Here is a 16,722-nt window from a genome sequence, read left to right as displayed (position 1 = left end):
AATCTCTGTGTCCGTGTTTCTGTCTGCAGGAGAAGGCAGCTGAAGGAGAGCGTATATGGTGACAAGCTGCAGCAGTACAACACAGGAGGAGGTACGACCCCCCTCTTTATTTCTTTATCACGATACATAAAATATGATGTGTTAAAACAGTGTGTGTATTCGAGCTTTCTGCCTTTCTCCTCAGAGGTGACTCTGAGGCCAGACATGTTCAGTGGACCCACACCCACTGTGACCTTTCCCAGCCTTTCTGAGGGTCACAGTTCACCAGGGGTCAAGATCTACATTGACCCTTTCACCTACGAGGACCCCAATGAGGCTGTGCGGGAGTTTGCCAAAGAAATCGATCCCTCCTGTGTCAAAATAGAGGAAGTCATCGGATCAGGTAGATATTTTAAGTGCCTTCATGTGTTTGGTGACCCTTTCGCTTTCGTCATGTTGTTTCTATAAGCTGCTGAAAGATAATCTCAGCAAGGGAAAATCTGTATTTATTTTCAGATGTGTTGAATAACCATTGCATTCATTCAGTGTAAGCAAAATCAGTTGAAGGTTGAGATGAAAAAATAACCACAATCACAGCACTGCTATCCTCTACAAAGTGCCTTAAAACACAAGCTAGAAAAGCAAACCTTGGTTTATTTAATGAAACCAACCGCCATGTGAAGGAGCAGATCCTCTACAGAAAATTAATCAAATTTCTCAACTGTGCCAGACTTTAGTGTGAATGAGGAAGATCTGGAATCACACAATGCCAGTTTATTATTTTGCTTTATTTTTCCTTTGAAGTCAGGAGAGATGTTTTATTCATGTTGAAAACTTTCACAGGAATAAATTAAAACTGTCTTCATGCATTCTCTTTGGCTATCTGCACTCTCACTGTAAAAATGCTGTATGATGTTTGGCAAACAGAGAACGCTGAGAGTCCCAGGGCTGCTGGGGGGGGGGGGGGGGGTATTTTGGCTATTGGATGAGAAAAGGAGAAAGGAAAAGAGGAAGGAAAGAAAAACAAGGAACACCTTTAAAGTATAAAGCTGAGTGTGAGTTATCATCCACTTCAGTTATCAGTCGTTGGGCTTCAGTATCGCACAAAAGTCTTAAGCCACCCCTCATTTCACTGGAAAATAAATGCAGCAGTTTTATTGAAGTGTGTACAAACATAAAGGAAACTAGTCTAAGGCAGCGGTCTCCAACCTTTTTTGCGCCACAGACCAGTTTATGCCCGACATTATTTTCACGGACCGGCCTTTAAGGTGGCGCAGATAAATACAACAAAATAAAACTAGTACCGGTACCGAAAAAAAAAGAAGATTTATTCATAACACACGTGAAAAGACCCAGGAAATCGAGTTAACGATAAAAACGATAACAAAATAACACTGAAAACCGATAAAAACCCTGAAAACCATACATTTCACACCTGAGCTTCAACTCTCGCAGCCTGGTACCAAACGACTCACGGATTGGTACCGGTCCGAGGCCTGGGGGTTGGGGACCGCTGGTCTAAGGAGCTTGGAAAGAAAAGCGTCTGGACTTCTTTAAGTTGCTTGAAGACGTTTCACCTCTCATCCGAGAAACTTCTTCAGTTCTAAAGTTTAGATAAAAACCTTAGAACACTGATCAGGGGGTCCTTTTTGCCTTTTGTGGGGGACACTCCCATAGGGCTTAAATCTGGGACTCTCCACCAAGAAGCTTCTCAGATGAGAGGTGAAACGTCTTCAAGCAACTTAAAGAATTCCAGACGCTTTTCTTTCCAAGCTCCTTAGACTGTGATGACCTGGATGACTGAGAACCTTCACAGACATAAAGGAAACTACAATATATAAGTCAAAAACACAGTTTGTACAATTCAAACAAGCTTGAAAGTCAATATTTTGTATGACCAACTTCATTCTTCAGCACAGACTAAACTTTCTTTTTTTCTTCCTTACACCGCTGAGTGAAATGCAACTCCAAAACCATGACTAAGCCTCCATTGTGTTTTATATGGTGGCTGTAGTAGCTGTACACACTCATTGTTGTACCTCTATTCTCATCCACTTCATAATAATGACATACAGCTTTTAAGAATGGCTTCTTTACCGTTTTTGACGTGGCTTTGGGAAACAGTGGATGAATCAATTGGGGGCCTGATGCATCTTTCAGGGTATCCACATTCAGATTGGATGAAGGGTTTGGGAGTTTCAGGTCCTAAATATGTGCCACTCTCTTTTTAAAGGCACAAAAGGTAGTTGGACAGTTGAGTCAAAAGCTATTTCAGGTAGGTGCGGGCAATTCCTTCGTTATGTCATTATCACTTAAGCAGATAAAGGTAGATAAGCAGATAAAAGGCCTGAAGTTGATTTGAGGTTTGATTTGGAAGATTTTGCTGTAAACAGACAACATGCGGTCAAAGGAGCTCTCCATGCAGGTGAAACAAGCCATCCAGAAAAAAACCATCTGAGAAAGTGCTACAATATTAGGAGTGAGTGACCTGGAAGATAACAGTGGTGGATGATCGTCCACTAAATTTCCCCTTGTGGGACAATTAAAGGATTTTTCTAATCATTTCCATGGTGAAGAGGAAACCCCTTCACAACAGCCAACCAAGTGAACAACACTCTCCAGGAAATAGGCGTATCGATATCCAAGTCTACCATAATAATAAGACTGCATGAAAGCAAATACAGAGGATTCACTGCAAGGTGCGAGCCACTCATAAGCCTCAAGAATAGAAAGGCTAGATTGGACTAGCCTGCTAAAACACTGAAAGCTGGTGCAGTAAAGGCCTGGCAGAGTATTAAAAAGAAGAAAACGCAGCATCTACTGATGTCCATGGGGTCAAGAAGACTTCAGGCTGTTATTACCAGCAAAGGCTTTTAAAACAAGTATTAGAAACTAACAATTTATTTTCAGGTATTTAATTAGTTCAGTTGCTTTTGACCTGCATTTGAAATGAAGCGATTGTGTTAAGTTCCTTACATTTTTATGCAATCTTTTTGTTCAACCCAAAGTGCATAAAGATACAACTTAAAATTCTTTGCTAAGTTGTCTGTTACTGGTTCATCCGTGAGTTACTTATGCTGGATAGGTCAAAGAAAAAAAGATTTCCTCCAAAAATGTTCAGGACTAGACTGAAAATGAGCCAAAAACCATCCAGTGTCCAAAGACAAATCCACAGAAAGCTGAGAAAATTAGTGCTCAAGACTACCTTAAAAAATCAAATATGACAGCTTAGAATCAAAATTTAAAGAAATGAATTGTAGCCCAAGACTTTTGCACATACATAGCCAAAAAAAACTGATTATATAAGGATATTAGAGCTATGTATTTATGTTTACTACTGTTCTATCCCCCCAGAAAAAAATTGCATATATTTATTGTTTGTTATCAGGACGTCAGAAAAGGGACTCATAAGTTTTGGAGCCCTCACCCATTGAGGAAATATTTCTAAAAATATTTCAAAGTAATTCCTCCCCAAAATTAATCAGCAATTTCTATAACGCATTTATGAGTTTCAGTACAAGTGCAACTTTGGATATTAAGGCAAGGTGGGAAGCTGAGACTGGCACTCAAATCTCAGAGGACGCCTGGGAAGAGGTGTTCGGTGAAGCCCATCTCGTGACTCTGGGCTGTGGAGAGAATTCAAATGGAAGGTGGTCATGAGATATTTTAGAACCCCAGAGATAATGGCCAAAATGAAGCCTACAAATCCTGATACCTGCTGGCGAAATTGTGGTACTCATTTAGGAACCCACTCACATATATTCTGGTCATGCCCAAAAATCTGCTCATTTTGGAATAACATATTTAAAGTTCTCAATACAGTTTTCCAACAACCATTAACAAAAGACCAACAGTTCGCCATTTTAGGAGTATTACCAAATGGTTTTGCAGGAAACAGTAAAAAGTACCTCTTAAGAATCTTGCTTACAGCAGCACTAAAGTGTATTACTATTAAATGGCTGAATCTTGACCCACCTTCATATAATATGTGGATTGATAAAGTAAGAGAAATTTACCAGATGGAGGAAATAACATATACTCTGCGGATTCAGAGAGAGTTGTTTACTGAGCGTTGGCGACCCATACATGCTTTACTGTTTCAATAATTTAGCATAGGTCTGTTTCATTTTGTTCCTTCATGGCTATTAAGATTTTCATGTTTTTTAATATTACGTAAAGTTTCTTTTTTGGGGGGGGGGTTTGCATCCCAGTTTTGTGTTGTTTCCTAATTGCAGTTCTTATTGTAATCTGTATTTCTGCACTGCGGTTCCTGTAACTGTCTTACTTGTGAACATTGCAATGTTTTAAATTATAATAAAATCTGAGTTAAAAAAAAAGAAAAGAAAGAAAGACAAGGGACTCACACTCTGAGACACGACCAGTGTCTGTGTGACAGTTTTAAAGAAAGCGATCTGGAGCTGCAGCTAAATTTAATAGGATCTTTCTTCACTCATGCTCTGCCAGGTTTTCTGAAATTTGGTTACTCGTGTTTGAACAGTATTACTGACCGACAACTAGACAGACCGACGAATAAAGCAGAAGCACTGAAGCCAGCTACCTCTGCCTCACAGGAATAATAGTATACATTCTCTACCAGATGTTCAGGACTGTTGTTTGCTACAAGTAGATTTTTAAAGGTAATATTAATGCTCATTGATTTAGTGTTTTCAAAGGTTTATATGTTGATCATATTGGCATTATTTGTTTAGATCTTATATCACAGCATTAGACCCACAAAGGTTGGAGGTTCACTTTAAACTATCATTTGGTTAATGGGAGGGAAAGGAATATGGATTCTTCAATATTGCAAGTAAGGTGATAGTTCAGTATGGTGCTTTCTTGAAGATGGTTATTTTTGCAAAGTGGATTCAGATTTGAACATATATTAAGCTGATATGAATCATTTTTCACATTATTCAAGGTGTGAATGGGTATATGCCTGCTCCTGTTTGTCTTTTGTTTTAGAGCAAGATTGCATAGAGATGGACCGATCCGATATTACATATCGGTATCGGTCCGATACTGACCTAAATTACTGGATCGGATATCGGAGAAAAATAAAAAATGTAATCCGATCCATTAAATATCACGAAAGCACCTCACAAACTTGCAACACGCCGTAACTCACCTCAGAACGTTAGCACGTCGGAGCAGTATGCATCACGTGATAGAGCGGCTGTGGCATGCGGGACCTGTCGGTGGTCTGGATAGCATGTGGAGCTTCGCTAGCAACCCGGCATTTCATCTCCGACAAAGTTATCCCTGAGAGAAGTAAAGCAAGTGTGTAAGTCCATCTCTGAATGTTTGTAAAGCATTCCTGCGTTAAGCTTAACGAGCGACTGCCTCTCGCTCTCCGGCTGCTACTTCAATCATGAAACTGCTTAATGATCAGCTGATCGGCTTTTCTGTCGCGAGTCCGTGTCTCTTGTTTGCTTTTGGCCCACTTTGCACCAGAAAGAGGAAACCAGCGGCTGAACAACAGCAGCACGTTTAAGCTTGATCAGCTGTTGTTAGAATTTATTTATTATTACTTTCTACTCGAGGATCTTTTTCTACGTAGCTGACGGCTGTAACTGTGCAGGGGCGGATCTAGCAAAGTTTAGCCAGGGGGGCCGATAGGGCATTAACAGGGAAAAGGGGGCACAAAGACATACTTTTCTTTCTTATTCTCATTTAAAATGTCTCGCTTTTAATTATTCAATATTTATCTGAATCTTACACCCAAAGTTTTAATCTGATGTAAAATGAATAGAAGTCAATTACTGCATATAGTAACTGTTAAGTCTAATATACCCTAGTAAGCTATAGTACTTTTTCCTTTGGGAAGGTACCATCTGTGCAGTCTGCAATTTTGTTGAAGAAAGATGTTGAATCTATTTAATATTTCTTGAAAAATAATTGATTTCTGTGCATTTTTTTTCACACTGCATCAAATTAAGGTTGGTTACGTCGATTAAGCATCATGAGGTGGAGTGTGAGGGGTGGTTCCCCATTTTTTATTTATTTATTTTTGTTGTTGCTGGGAGTTGGAACCCTATTAGTTAGGTTGCTTAATATTTACGCTAAGTACTCTTTAAAATACCAGAATAGGGAGGAAGGTGTAGGTTTGAGTTTATTAGATTGATCAGTATTGCTGAACTATGAAAATTTTTTTTTTTGCATACAGGTATAACAGAATAGCTTTAGTGTACTTGTTGTTTTAAACTTGAGTATGAACTTATACAAAATGCAGCAAGATATTTTAAAAAAACAGTTTTGTTGATTAAAAAACACTATATCGGATTCATATCGGTATCGGCAGATATCCAAATTTATGATATCGGTATCGGTATCGGACATAAAAAAGTGGTATCGTGCCATCTCTAAGATTGCATAAAACCTTTCTGGTCAAATTTCGTGAAACTTATTACTGTTTAATAATATATAAAAAATAACTGCCAGAGGCAGATGGTTGCTGTTACTCTCACATTTCAGCTCTTTTTGGCTTTTTACCCACTGCAACTGCAAGCGTAGCTGCTGTCAGCTCATATAAAGCGTTATTTTTTTATCTGACCTGGGTTCCCTGTCTGGACAATGGCGCTGCCTCTTTTCTGGTCAAGTGTGAGATGGAAAAGAAAGGATCACCTCCACCATGAATTTTAGCTGTGATGCCCCTGTCATTGTTAATGTTGTTACTATGTAACCAACCTTTTTAAATGGAACTGTTCATTTCAGCCAGCTGCCATCACAAGTGATGGGCAAAAACTGTGTAACCAGCAAGTAACCAAGACTTTTACTGAAGAAGAATTTTACTGAGTAGTCTAGTTTTCTTTCGGCACTTTGGTAAGTTGAATAGCTATCCTGCTATAATACAATTTGATTCTGTGAATACATTTTGTTAAAAAGTATAAAAGGTACATTTAATTTGTAGCATTCCCATATCCTTTACTAGAAAGTGACCACAGAGAGTTGATCAGGTTCTATAAATCTAAACATTGACTGTGTGCATTTCATCCACAAATTTACATCTTTACAGCCAATATGTGATGTTAAGCATTTTATTGAAAATTAATTGAGAGACATTTTTTCATCTCCCTTGAGATGCTCTGCTAAACCTTAACTGTAGCCACCGTCAGCTTCTTGTAGTTTGTTGGCCATGACAACTGACACACTTATCAATTGCCCAATTACTTTTTAACCTTTGAAACTGAGGGCGTGTTAATCAATGCAACACATTTGTTGAAGTCCTGGAATTAAAGCTAAATGTCTGCACTTTAATCTTTCTATATTTTTTGGATTCAACAGTAGTGGTATATGGAGGCAAAAATGCAAAATTTCTTATAGACCTAAGTCTGTTTCTTATTGGTCATAATTTATGGTCAACAAGAAACAGGAGTAAAACGTTATTCTTCAGATCTTACACTTTGATTCTCGTTACTTATTCTTCTTTTGACCAAAACCAATCACACTCAAAGCGATTGAGCTCACGGTGTTAAAGGTTGTGTATTAGAACTGCTGCGAGTATGTGCTGTGGGCTTTGGTCTGTTGAGGTACTCTGAGAGGCTTTTGGTAATCCCTCCCCCGTTTCTCGGTTTATTTCCCTCAGTGAAAGGGTTTCTCACCTAAGCCAGAGGTGACAGAGGAGGGCTGAAAACTGCAAGGAGGGAGGAGAAAATATGAGCCCGAGTAATATGAGATGGGCACCTTGAACCCTCAAACGGGCGGATCTCTACCTTTCTAAGTGATAGTGAAAGTTTATCCATAGCTGTTTGCCTTTTGTTTTTAATCTGTGTATTTCTTTGATACTTCCTCCTATGTCGAGCTCCCTCTGTGATTCAGCCCCCTCTGGAGTTTCACTTTTGTTTGTGTATAGCGAAATGCTAAACAAAGAACCGAAAGGGGGGTGGGCTGGGGGGCGGGGAGGAAGCAGAACAACAGATTGAGCAGGGAAGATAAAAGAAGAAAGCACCCCGAGGAGATAATAAAAATATCTCACCTTACTCCCTCATCCTCTCCCTCTGCGATAACACCCTCTCCTTTCCTCCTTTTGTATTACTATCACTGACACTGTAGGAATTGTCCTTCACAAAAAGCACTTTACTTGACTGAAGACAAATCATGAAACTCTTAAATTTATAAAAGGAAGTAGCAACCATATCTCATCTGACACTTCTTTACTAAGCAGCATACTTAGATATAATGTAGACCCAAGAATGTTTATAATACAGACTAAATCTTTCCTTTGATTTTCCCGTCATCTCTTTGACCTCGTTTTTTTTCCGAAGAGCGGTGACATGTCATCTGACATGGCCTCTCTTGGAGAAAAAACCCCATCCTTCCATCCCTTCTCCCTGCCTCGTCCTTATTATCATTGCCTGCTCATAACCACCCCTTGCGCTTTTCATAACAGCCCTCTCTCTGTCATCCCCTTCCCGTTCATTTTTTCTCTCCCTCTCCGTCTGTGCGTCGACTGGTTTACAGTGGTGACAGTAGATAGTTTTTAATGAGCAGTAAGATGTGGAGCAGAGATCACAGTGAGACAGGATGGCACAGCCTGGCATCCAATTCCCATTACTCATCCATTATTCACACACCGATTTTTATCTCTGGGATGAGGACTTTCATTTTGAAGTGACATTCAATTTTCATGTCCCCAATCAGCATAAAGCTGCATTTATTTTGACAAAAGACATCTGTGTCACAGAAAGGGAATTTTTTGCGCAAGGAACGAGTTCATTGAAGTTACAACCAGTTCGGCTTCCTTCACAGCAAAACACAAAGAAAACCGTAATGAGAGACACGTGAACTATTGAACCTCAAATCTATAGGTTACGCTTGATCTCCTACTGAATTTGAAAGTTTACTCACTTCCAAAGAAATAAACAGTCTCTAATTTTTATGGTAGTTTAATTTTAATCGAGAAACTAAAACAAAAACAAAACAAAACTATACGAGGAATAGAGCATGAGGGAGAACACAACAAAGGGCAAGACTGAGACAATATGTACACACAGACGATAACGAGGGAACAGCCAGCAGAGATCAACTGAAACTAATTACAAATGACAAGACAGGGGAAGTAGAGATGAATACAAAGCACAAGAGACGAGAGGTCATCAAAATAAAACAGGAAATGACATAACAGACTAAAAGAATCTCATTTCACAGTAAAAAAAAAAAAAATCAGATATATTGTTATAATGCTAATGTGCAGCACATACTCATGCACAAAAAGCATGAAGTAAACACTCTGTTATTAAAAGTTTTATTAAAGGTAAAATGAATCTCCTTTCCGTATTTTGTTATTATTTGGAGAAGTTGCATTTGCTTGTATTTTCTTACTCCACCTTGGTGACTTGTTGTGAACTGATGTTATGTTAAAAAAAGAACATGAATTATTTTCCTTTGTTCCAAACACTTTGGAAGCACAGCCTTTCGGCAGGTCATTTACTGAGGGTGGGACTCTATAAGAAGTGTATTGTATTTATTTCTGCTGTAGTGAGTATACAGAGGAAGGAAAATTGTAGTGTTTCGGCCATCGCTCCGCTCTGTTATGGAGGTGCTACACAGTATATCTTCAATAAAGCAATGCAAAAACTAATTTTTAAATGCTGAAGGGATTAGCAGAAAGAATAATCATGTGACTTGTGAAACCTGGTTGTTTCAAAAGTCACAATAAGGAAGTGTAAAACAAAAAAAAAGAAAAAGAAAAAAGACGCATTGTTAACGTTGTTATAGTTTATAGTTCAATTATGACACGTGACTGATGATGGGGTCAAAATGTTTTTACATTTCTTTTAAACTCTAATGAAAAGGCAAACCTGATACGGCCTTAGCAGCGCACTATTTCCATCCAGCACTTTAACCCGGGCCGACTTTATTTACCTGAGAGATTATATTTGAGGAATATGTGCAAAACCGAGTATCCAAGCAACAACGGTGGCACTGTCCCTTTTATCTTGTTTGCCACCTCTGCTACACAACCTTTCCTCACCCTTGAGCGGATATTGAGGGGATCCAATTTTTGTTGTTCTTTCATTTTGAAAAAAATAAAAAAATAAAATAAAATAAAAAATAAAAAGTGCCCTTGAGCAAAACCCCTCGACCTCAATCTAATCCGGTGAAGCTGCTCAGTGACCATCAGTATGACAGCGAGGGTGCAGATGGCAGCTTTTCAGCTTTCAGTGTTTGTATGTTTAACTTGCACTCCGTCACACACACGGCTCTCTAAGTCATCCAATTGAAAAGAAGAATGTGCTCAGTATGAACTCGAGCCTGTTTTTTTTATTTTTTATTTGAGCCCCGTTTTACATTATTAATGGGATTCAAATGCAGTAATTTAGTATCCCATTTTATTGGTAAATCATTTATTTAAGAGCTCAAAATTAAGGAATACTTTAGTGCACATTTTTTGTCCTGTTGGGGAAAAAAACGGAATTTGCTTTAATTTGACTCCTTTTATATTTTCAGGCGAGTTCGGTGAGGTATACAAAGGTCGCCTGAAACCTGTGGGGAAAAAAGAAATCCCTGTGGCCATCAAGACCCTGAAGGTGGGCTACTCTGAGAGGCAGAGGAGGGACTTCCTGTCAGAGGCCTCAATCATGGGCCAGTTTGACCAACCAAATATCATCAGACTGGAGGGCGTGGTCACCAAGAGCAGGCCTACGATGATAATCACAGAGTTCATGGAGAATGGAGCACTGGACTCATTTCTCAGGGTAACTGCTACACTTTAGACCACTTTCAGGATCGGGTCATTTAAAGGTTTGATTAAGGTTCCAATGAGGGGAAATTCCCAAGGAATAAGGAGTGCGACCGCACAGCTACTGTCCAGAGAGGGTCGATGTATTTAACCATTAATATAAACTGCATCAACCCCGACATAGCCAAGCTTACTAAAGTTTAATAATTAAGGCTTACGACACTTTTCTCCAACGTAAACAGGAGAAATATAACTGAAAAGAGGGAAAAAAGGCTTTCCACACTTACAGCAAGTTTTTGCCTAGCGACTCTAAGAACAACCATCACTTGTCTGGACAGCACTGCTCAGCAGCTCAAGGTGCTAATGGTGTGGTTGGTCAGGTTCAGTTCCCAACCATTTATCATCTAGAACTCAACATGATGCTTAAGAAAAATGAAGATAACATCACCTTCAGCCTGACAGGAAGAAACACACGATTTACAGTCTGAAATACAAATGATAAAAATTACGATTGAGCATCACACATTGACATGGTACAGTATTATATCACATGCTTTTGGGATATTTAATACCTCTACCAGATCTGGATCTGTTCATTTATTAGGCATACCTAATAAACCGGTAACTGAGTATAGGCACCTTCACCTTCGGTTCAAACTAAATAACCAAACAGAGCAACAGTTGGAGAGAGGAGGACTGTAAGTTTTTGAAGAAATAGACACAAAGACAGAAATAGCCTCCTGCGCTTCCCTTTCTCCTCTCTTCCTTCCTGTGCTCTTTCCGCCTCATCCTGCCAGCCTGACTGTCTGTCAGTCTGTCCGTCTCTTTGATCCTGCCCTCCTTTTGAGGCGCCTCTAAAAACAGAAAGAGAAACTCTTTGATGTTTGGTTCTCACAGCGTGACCCCTTTTGACTCAGAAATCACCCGATGACTCATGCACACACACATACACAGACACACACATTCACAAACACAATGATCGATCTTCCTGGTGTTGCTGTCCTAGCGTGACCATCTTGGAGGCACAAGACCCAAAAGATCAATGCCGTGTGTGTGTGAGTGTGCCTAGAAGAAGGTCTTTGCCTGCAGAGGATTAGGCTAGAGGAGCATCAAAGGTGAGGTTTGATGTGCAAAGTGAATTAAAAGACACACACACACCTTCGACTGCAGAGATGTCAGTGGGGGATGTCAGTGATGTTTATAAGAAACAGAGACAGCCTGGCCCAGAGGTGAGGTAGCAAAAAGGCAAATATTTTGAGTTTTATCAAAAAATGTTTCATAAATCCAACAAAGCCTCCAGCAGCTCTAAACAGGAACTTTCTTAACTTTCCAAGCCACCTTTGTATAGGCTTGGTCAACTTGCTTTTGTTCTTTTCTTCTCTCTTTCTTTTTTTTGTACTTCTTTTTCTTATTCAGTACTATGCAAAAGTCTAGAGCGACCCTTCATTTCTTCATATTTTTTTATTCCAAGGAGACTGACTTTCTTTAAATGTTTCCAAGCAGTCTTGAGCAATGGCTTTCCAGACTTTCTGAAGGTCTTCCAAAGTTTTTTTTCTTTGGACATTGGCTGCTTTTTCATTCATTTTCAATCCAGTCCTTCCACCTGCCCATTTTCACATGAATGTTTGTTGTAACTCTGAATTAACAATCATTAGGAATAAAAAGGAATCTACCTCAAGGAATAAAGCACTGTTTTGTCCACACATGACATGCAGCTGGGCAAATAACCAACTTTAAATGATGTCTATAGGCAATTTATTATTAGCAGCTTGTCACAAAAACACATCATTTGTTCCAATTTCTTTATTTGAGTCTGCGAAGAATGCAGACCGTTCTTATTCCTGACGATTTGTCAGGTCCCGAGGCATCCCATAGAAACGCAAAAGGTACTCTTCTGCGTCCCTTTGATATGCACCGGATTGTGGATGGAATTCAATAGAATGACACTCCTGGTGGTAACCCACGCTCCAGCCGTGTATTCCAGCCCAAACCCAACCTTAATCCTAACTCTAACCATAGCCTTATCTCTAACCTTAACTACGGTCTTAATTGTATCAGATAGTGTTTTCTAAATCAATTAATCATGAGAAAGTAAAATAAAGGTACATGTGTAGATTCATTCCCAAGCGGTTGTCATGTTTCCTGACATTTCCGAACACACACACACACACACACACACACACACACACACACACACACACACACACAATATGTTACATTTTGGGATGAGAACGTGTTGGAAGAATGCCAAGAAATGATAAGAAAAAAATCCTGCAAAGACCTGACACAGGACCTGAGAGATGCATCTGCTGATCCATCTGCTGTTTAATGAAGCCTCATCAGAAATAGTCTCAGTGGAAGGGTGGCTGTCAAGAAGCCATTGTTAAGGATGGGAAGCAGGGAGAAAAGGTTCTGCTAAATTACACCAGAATTGGACTGAAAATCAGTGACAACAGGTCTTACGGATGATGATGAATCCAAATTTGAAAGTTTTAGTTCAAATCCTTTGGGGTCATTATCTCACAGTGTGAAATGCTTTGTGGCAACTGTTGTCATTTGGTGCTATGTAAGTAAACCTGAACTGAGAATGAATTGAGATCCTCATCAGTATGTACCAAGGAGGTCAGGAATGAGGTACAGCAGTGAGTGTCTACAGCCATCTGTGAAATACTGACTTTGACACAATTTGGGGCTGCACTTCAGTCAGTGAAATGCAGCCACCATCCCATACTATTTATACACTATCTGATTGGCAACAGCTTCATTTTTGACTATGACAATGACCTCAAACACATTGTCAATGCAGTAAAGGCATAACTGGATAGAAAAACACACAATAAACACTATCAGTCATGGATTGGCCTCCCCAGAGCCCGGACCTCAACATTATTGAAGTAGTGTGGGATCATCTTTACAGAGATCAGAACAAAATGCAGCCAACATCCAAAGAGGAGCTTTGAATGTCCTAAAAGAAGCCTGGAGAAGTATTCCTGGAGATGACTTGAAGAAATTACGAGAAGGTTTTTATAGAGTTTGAGTATTTGGCTATTAGACCTCAGCTGAAGCTACAAAGTAGAGCAGGGCCCAATGTTGCTAATAGGACAGGACCTCCTGGAATTTACATACAGGTGGTGGCAGAGAGGAAGCAGATGGAGATTTTGAGTTTCTGAGGAGACTTGTCACATGAATGAGAGTCTGAAAGGCACTATGGCAGAGAAGCATTGAGTCAAAGGCTGATTGGCTAGCAGAAGACGTGCAAAAAGAAAATGCTCAGAGTGATGATGACAGAATTAAGTTTGAAAGCGTGGAAAAGCCGAAGTGATGTAAAGAATAGACTAGCAGCCTGCACACTCAGGAATGCAGACAGATGAATGTGAAAAGCTTTTCCTTATTGAACTTCAGCATAAACTGCATTTCAGGCTGTGATAAACAATAAAGGTGGTCGTGCACCTTGTTTGCTTAAATTTATTTTAAACTAGCTGACATCCAGCTACATCTGACGGCAAAAAGGCTTTGTAGAATTTCCAGCTGTCTACTTTGTATTGGTCCAAAATGCCTGCTGTAACACTTTTATCACAGCGTTTCAATTAACTCTTTTCAGGGTGGTTTTCACACATGCACTGCTGCCCTGAACTTTTCTGTTCGTCACCCGACTGTGAGCTCCGTGTGGGGAAAAAAGCTAATATCCCACATGGTCACAGTAAACAGTCTTGAACCCTGCAGATCCTTTGTACAAAGTCTATGTGATGTTCAAGAGAAGAGTGCAGGTAATAATCTGGAGTGGTTATCTTGTTTCCTGCCTCTTGCACACCCTTTCCAGGACAACTATCTAAACCAAACGGGGCATCTGAAGTTTAAAAAAGCGTTTGAAGGGAACTCTCTACGGTTGTGTGCCGCATGTGAGGAAGGTCAACTGCAGATCACTGCCCAGAGTTCATGTGTGAAAAATAGCTTAGTAGTAAAAGCATTTGTTATATTAGTGTTGACACAGTTTGCAATTTCTTGGTCCCTTTTTCAGAGTTTTTTTTAATTACCGTTATTTATTGAAGGATAGTCGTCCTTTGAGTATATCACATTTACACACCTGGAAGCTGCAAATTTTAACCACAGTCTGACTTGCTGGGCTCTAGGGGGTTAAAGGCCTTTCCTAAGGGCACCACAGTGGTTGTAAGGAGGGAAGGTCAAAGGGATTCATTTTCACTCTTCCACCTCGATCTTAGCCTTCCGGTCATAAACCTGTTTCTGTAACCTTCTGGCCAACACGCAGCAGGAAGTGTGCTTGAAGATTTTAGTGTGTCGGTGTATGCAAAGTTATTAAAATAGAAGTAAGAAGCAATAGTTGGGTTTCAGATGCTGTATTTTAAGCCTGTGCCAGCCTCTGCCAACACGAACACAGTATGAGCAAAGAAGTGAAAGCAGAAAATGGAATCTTGCAAAAGATTAAGTTCAAGTTTTTTCTTACTTGCATCATCTTGATCAAATTCTTTTTATGCAACTGTAACACAACGTACCACATTTACACACCATCATCTGTGCTGCAAATAGGGAAGGGGATGGGGGGGTAAAAAATGTTTTTCTCTTATGACATTTTCTGTGAAGTGGTAATAAATCTTCTTACCTGCAAGATTCTTTCTAAAGCACTAAAGTGAAAAAACCTGATAATGGAAAATAAGAATAATCCTGTCGGTTCATGGTTTCACAGCAAAATGATGGGCAGTTCCCAGTGATCCAGCTGGTTGGTATGCTGAGGGGCATCGCATCTGGAATGAGGTACTGAGACTCACACCCAGACGCACACACACACACGCGCGCACACATACCCACTACAGAAATCCATTTTACTATAAAGATGGAGAAGAAACTTTTCCTAATCTTTCAGACATGGGTATGAGGATTTAGATTTCTTTTGGCGATATCAGTTCTTTCAGATGTTGAGATTTCATGTGGTGATATTCGTGCTGTCTGGTCATGTACATCAGCAGCTTGAGATGCGCTGTCTCCACATCCTGACGACTCTGCACGGACACATACATTGATATGAGCACATAAACACATGCAACCTCCGCTATACGCTGCATTTGAATCCACTGGTAAAACTGCAACTTTTCAGCTTGGCAGACTGACAAATGCTCACACACACACACACACACACACACAAACTCACGCACACTAGAGCCTATCTGTGTTAAATGCAGGCTGTGATAGCACAAAAACATGTTACTGTATACATTAAATCCTATTCCTGTTTTATCGAAGGTAGCTGGCAGTGATAACATGCACTCACAGGCAAACACACACACACACACACACACACACACATAACTCTAAATCCCATTACCTTTTTATAGTAGCCTAGGTAGCTGGCTACAGATAACACAAATTCATACAATAACTCCTGTTGATGTTACAGGTACCTGGCGGAGATGAGTTATGTTCACCGGGACCTGGCAGCTCGAAATATCTTGGTTAACAGTAACCTCGTGTGTAAGGTGTCTGACTTCGGCTTATCACGTTATCTGGAGGAGGACACCTCCGACCCCACCTACACCAGCTCGCTGGTACGTAAGCTAAAAACACACTAACGCTTCCTTCTGCATTCCTTCATTCTGCAGACCAAAGGTGGGCAAAATGTTTGTTGCAGTGGTAGCTTTTCTTTACCAGGATTCTGGCCTGTTACTCACATTTATTAAAAGGTAAAAAGATGCACCACTTAAGAACTTTGGTCTGCCACAGTTTAACACACAGAAAATGAAAAGTCTCTGGATTGGTGAAAATGCAAATTTTAACCATTTTACAAGTAGGTCAATCATTTTAAAATAAAGTTTTCAGTTCAGTTCTGTCATTAAGAACTACCAAACATTTCTTCCCTTTAAATAGATTTCAGTATATTGATACACTCAATATACACATTATTAGGTACACCTACCTAGTACCTCTTTTCCCTTCACAACTGCATTCATTCTTCGTGGCACAGATCATGTTGTTAGCGTCAAATTCTGACCGTACTATCCGAATGTTGCAGCAGAATTTAGGATTCATCAGACCCGGTGCCATTTTTCTAA

At 39.8% G+C, this 16,722-nt stretch overlaps 1 protein-coding gene across 2 annotated transcripts in view; it reads left to right on the top strand.

Moving 5' to 3' along the window:
• Window positions 1–16,722, top strand: part of LOC147309617 (ephrin type-B receptor 1-like) — a 145,075-nt gene that overhangs the window by 104,688 nt on the left and 23,665 nt on the right. For both annotated transcript variants that reach the window (XM_086268692.1, XM_086268691.1), the window contains exons 12-16: window positions 30–91; window positions 185–382; window positions 10,429–10,676; window positions 15,363–15,430; window positions 16,071–16,218. In XM_086268692.1, coding sequence (XP_086124818.1) covers window positions 30–91; window positions 185–382; window positions 10,429–10,676; window positions 15,363–15,430; window positions 16,071–16,218 — 724 coding nt within the window. The remainder of the gene's footprint in view (window positions 1–29; window positions 92–184; window positions 383–10,428; window positions 10,677–15,362; window positions 15,431–16,070; window positions 16,219–16,722) is intronic.

This window comes from Aulonocara sp. 'chitande type north' Nkhata Bay, linkage group LG17, assembly GCF_057382095.1.
Source record: "Aulonocara sp. 'chitande type north' Nkhata Bay isolate Kocher_YH1m ecotype deep benthic linkage group LG17, A_spYH_male_GT1.1, whole genome shotgun sequence".
Taxonomy (NCBI): Eukaryota; Metazoa; Chordata; class Actinopteri; order Cichliformes; family Cichlidae; genus Aulonocara; species Aulonocara sp. 'chitande type north' Nkhata Bay.
The sequence above is the reverse complement of the archived record's forward strand: the minus strand, read 5'-3'. Positions and strand labels throughout refer to the sequence as shown.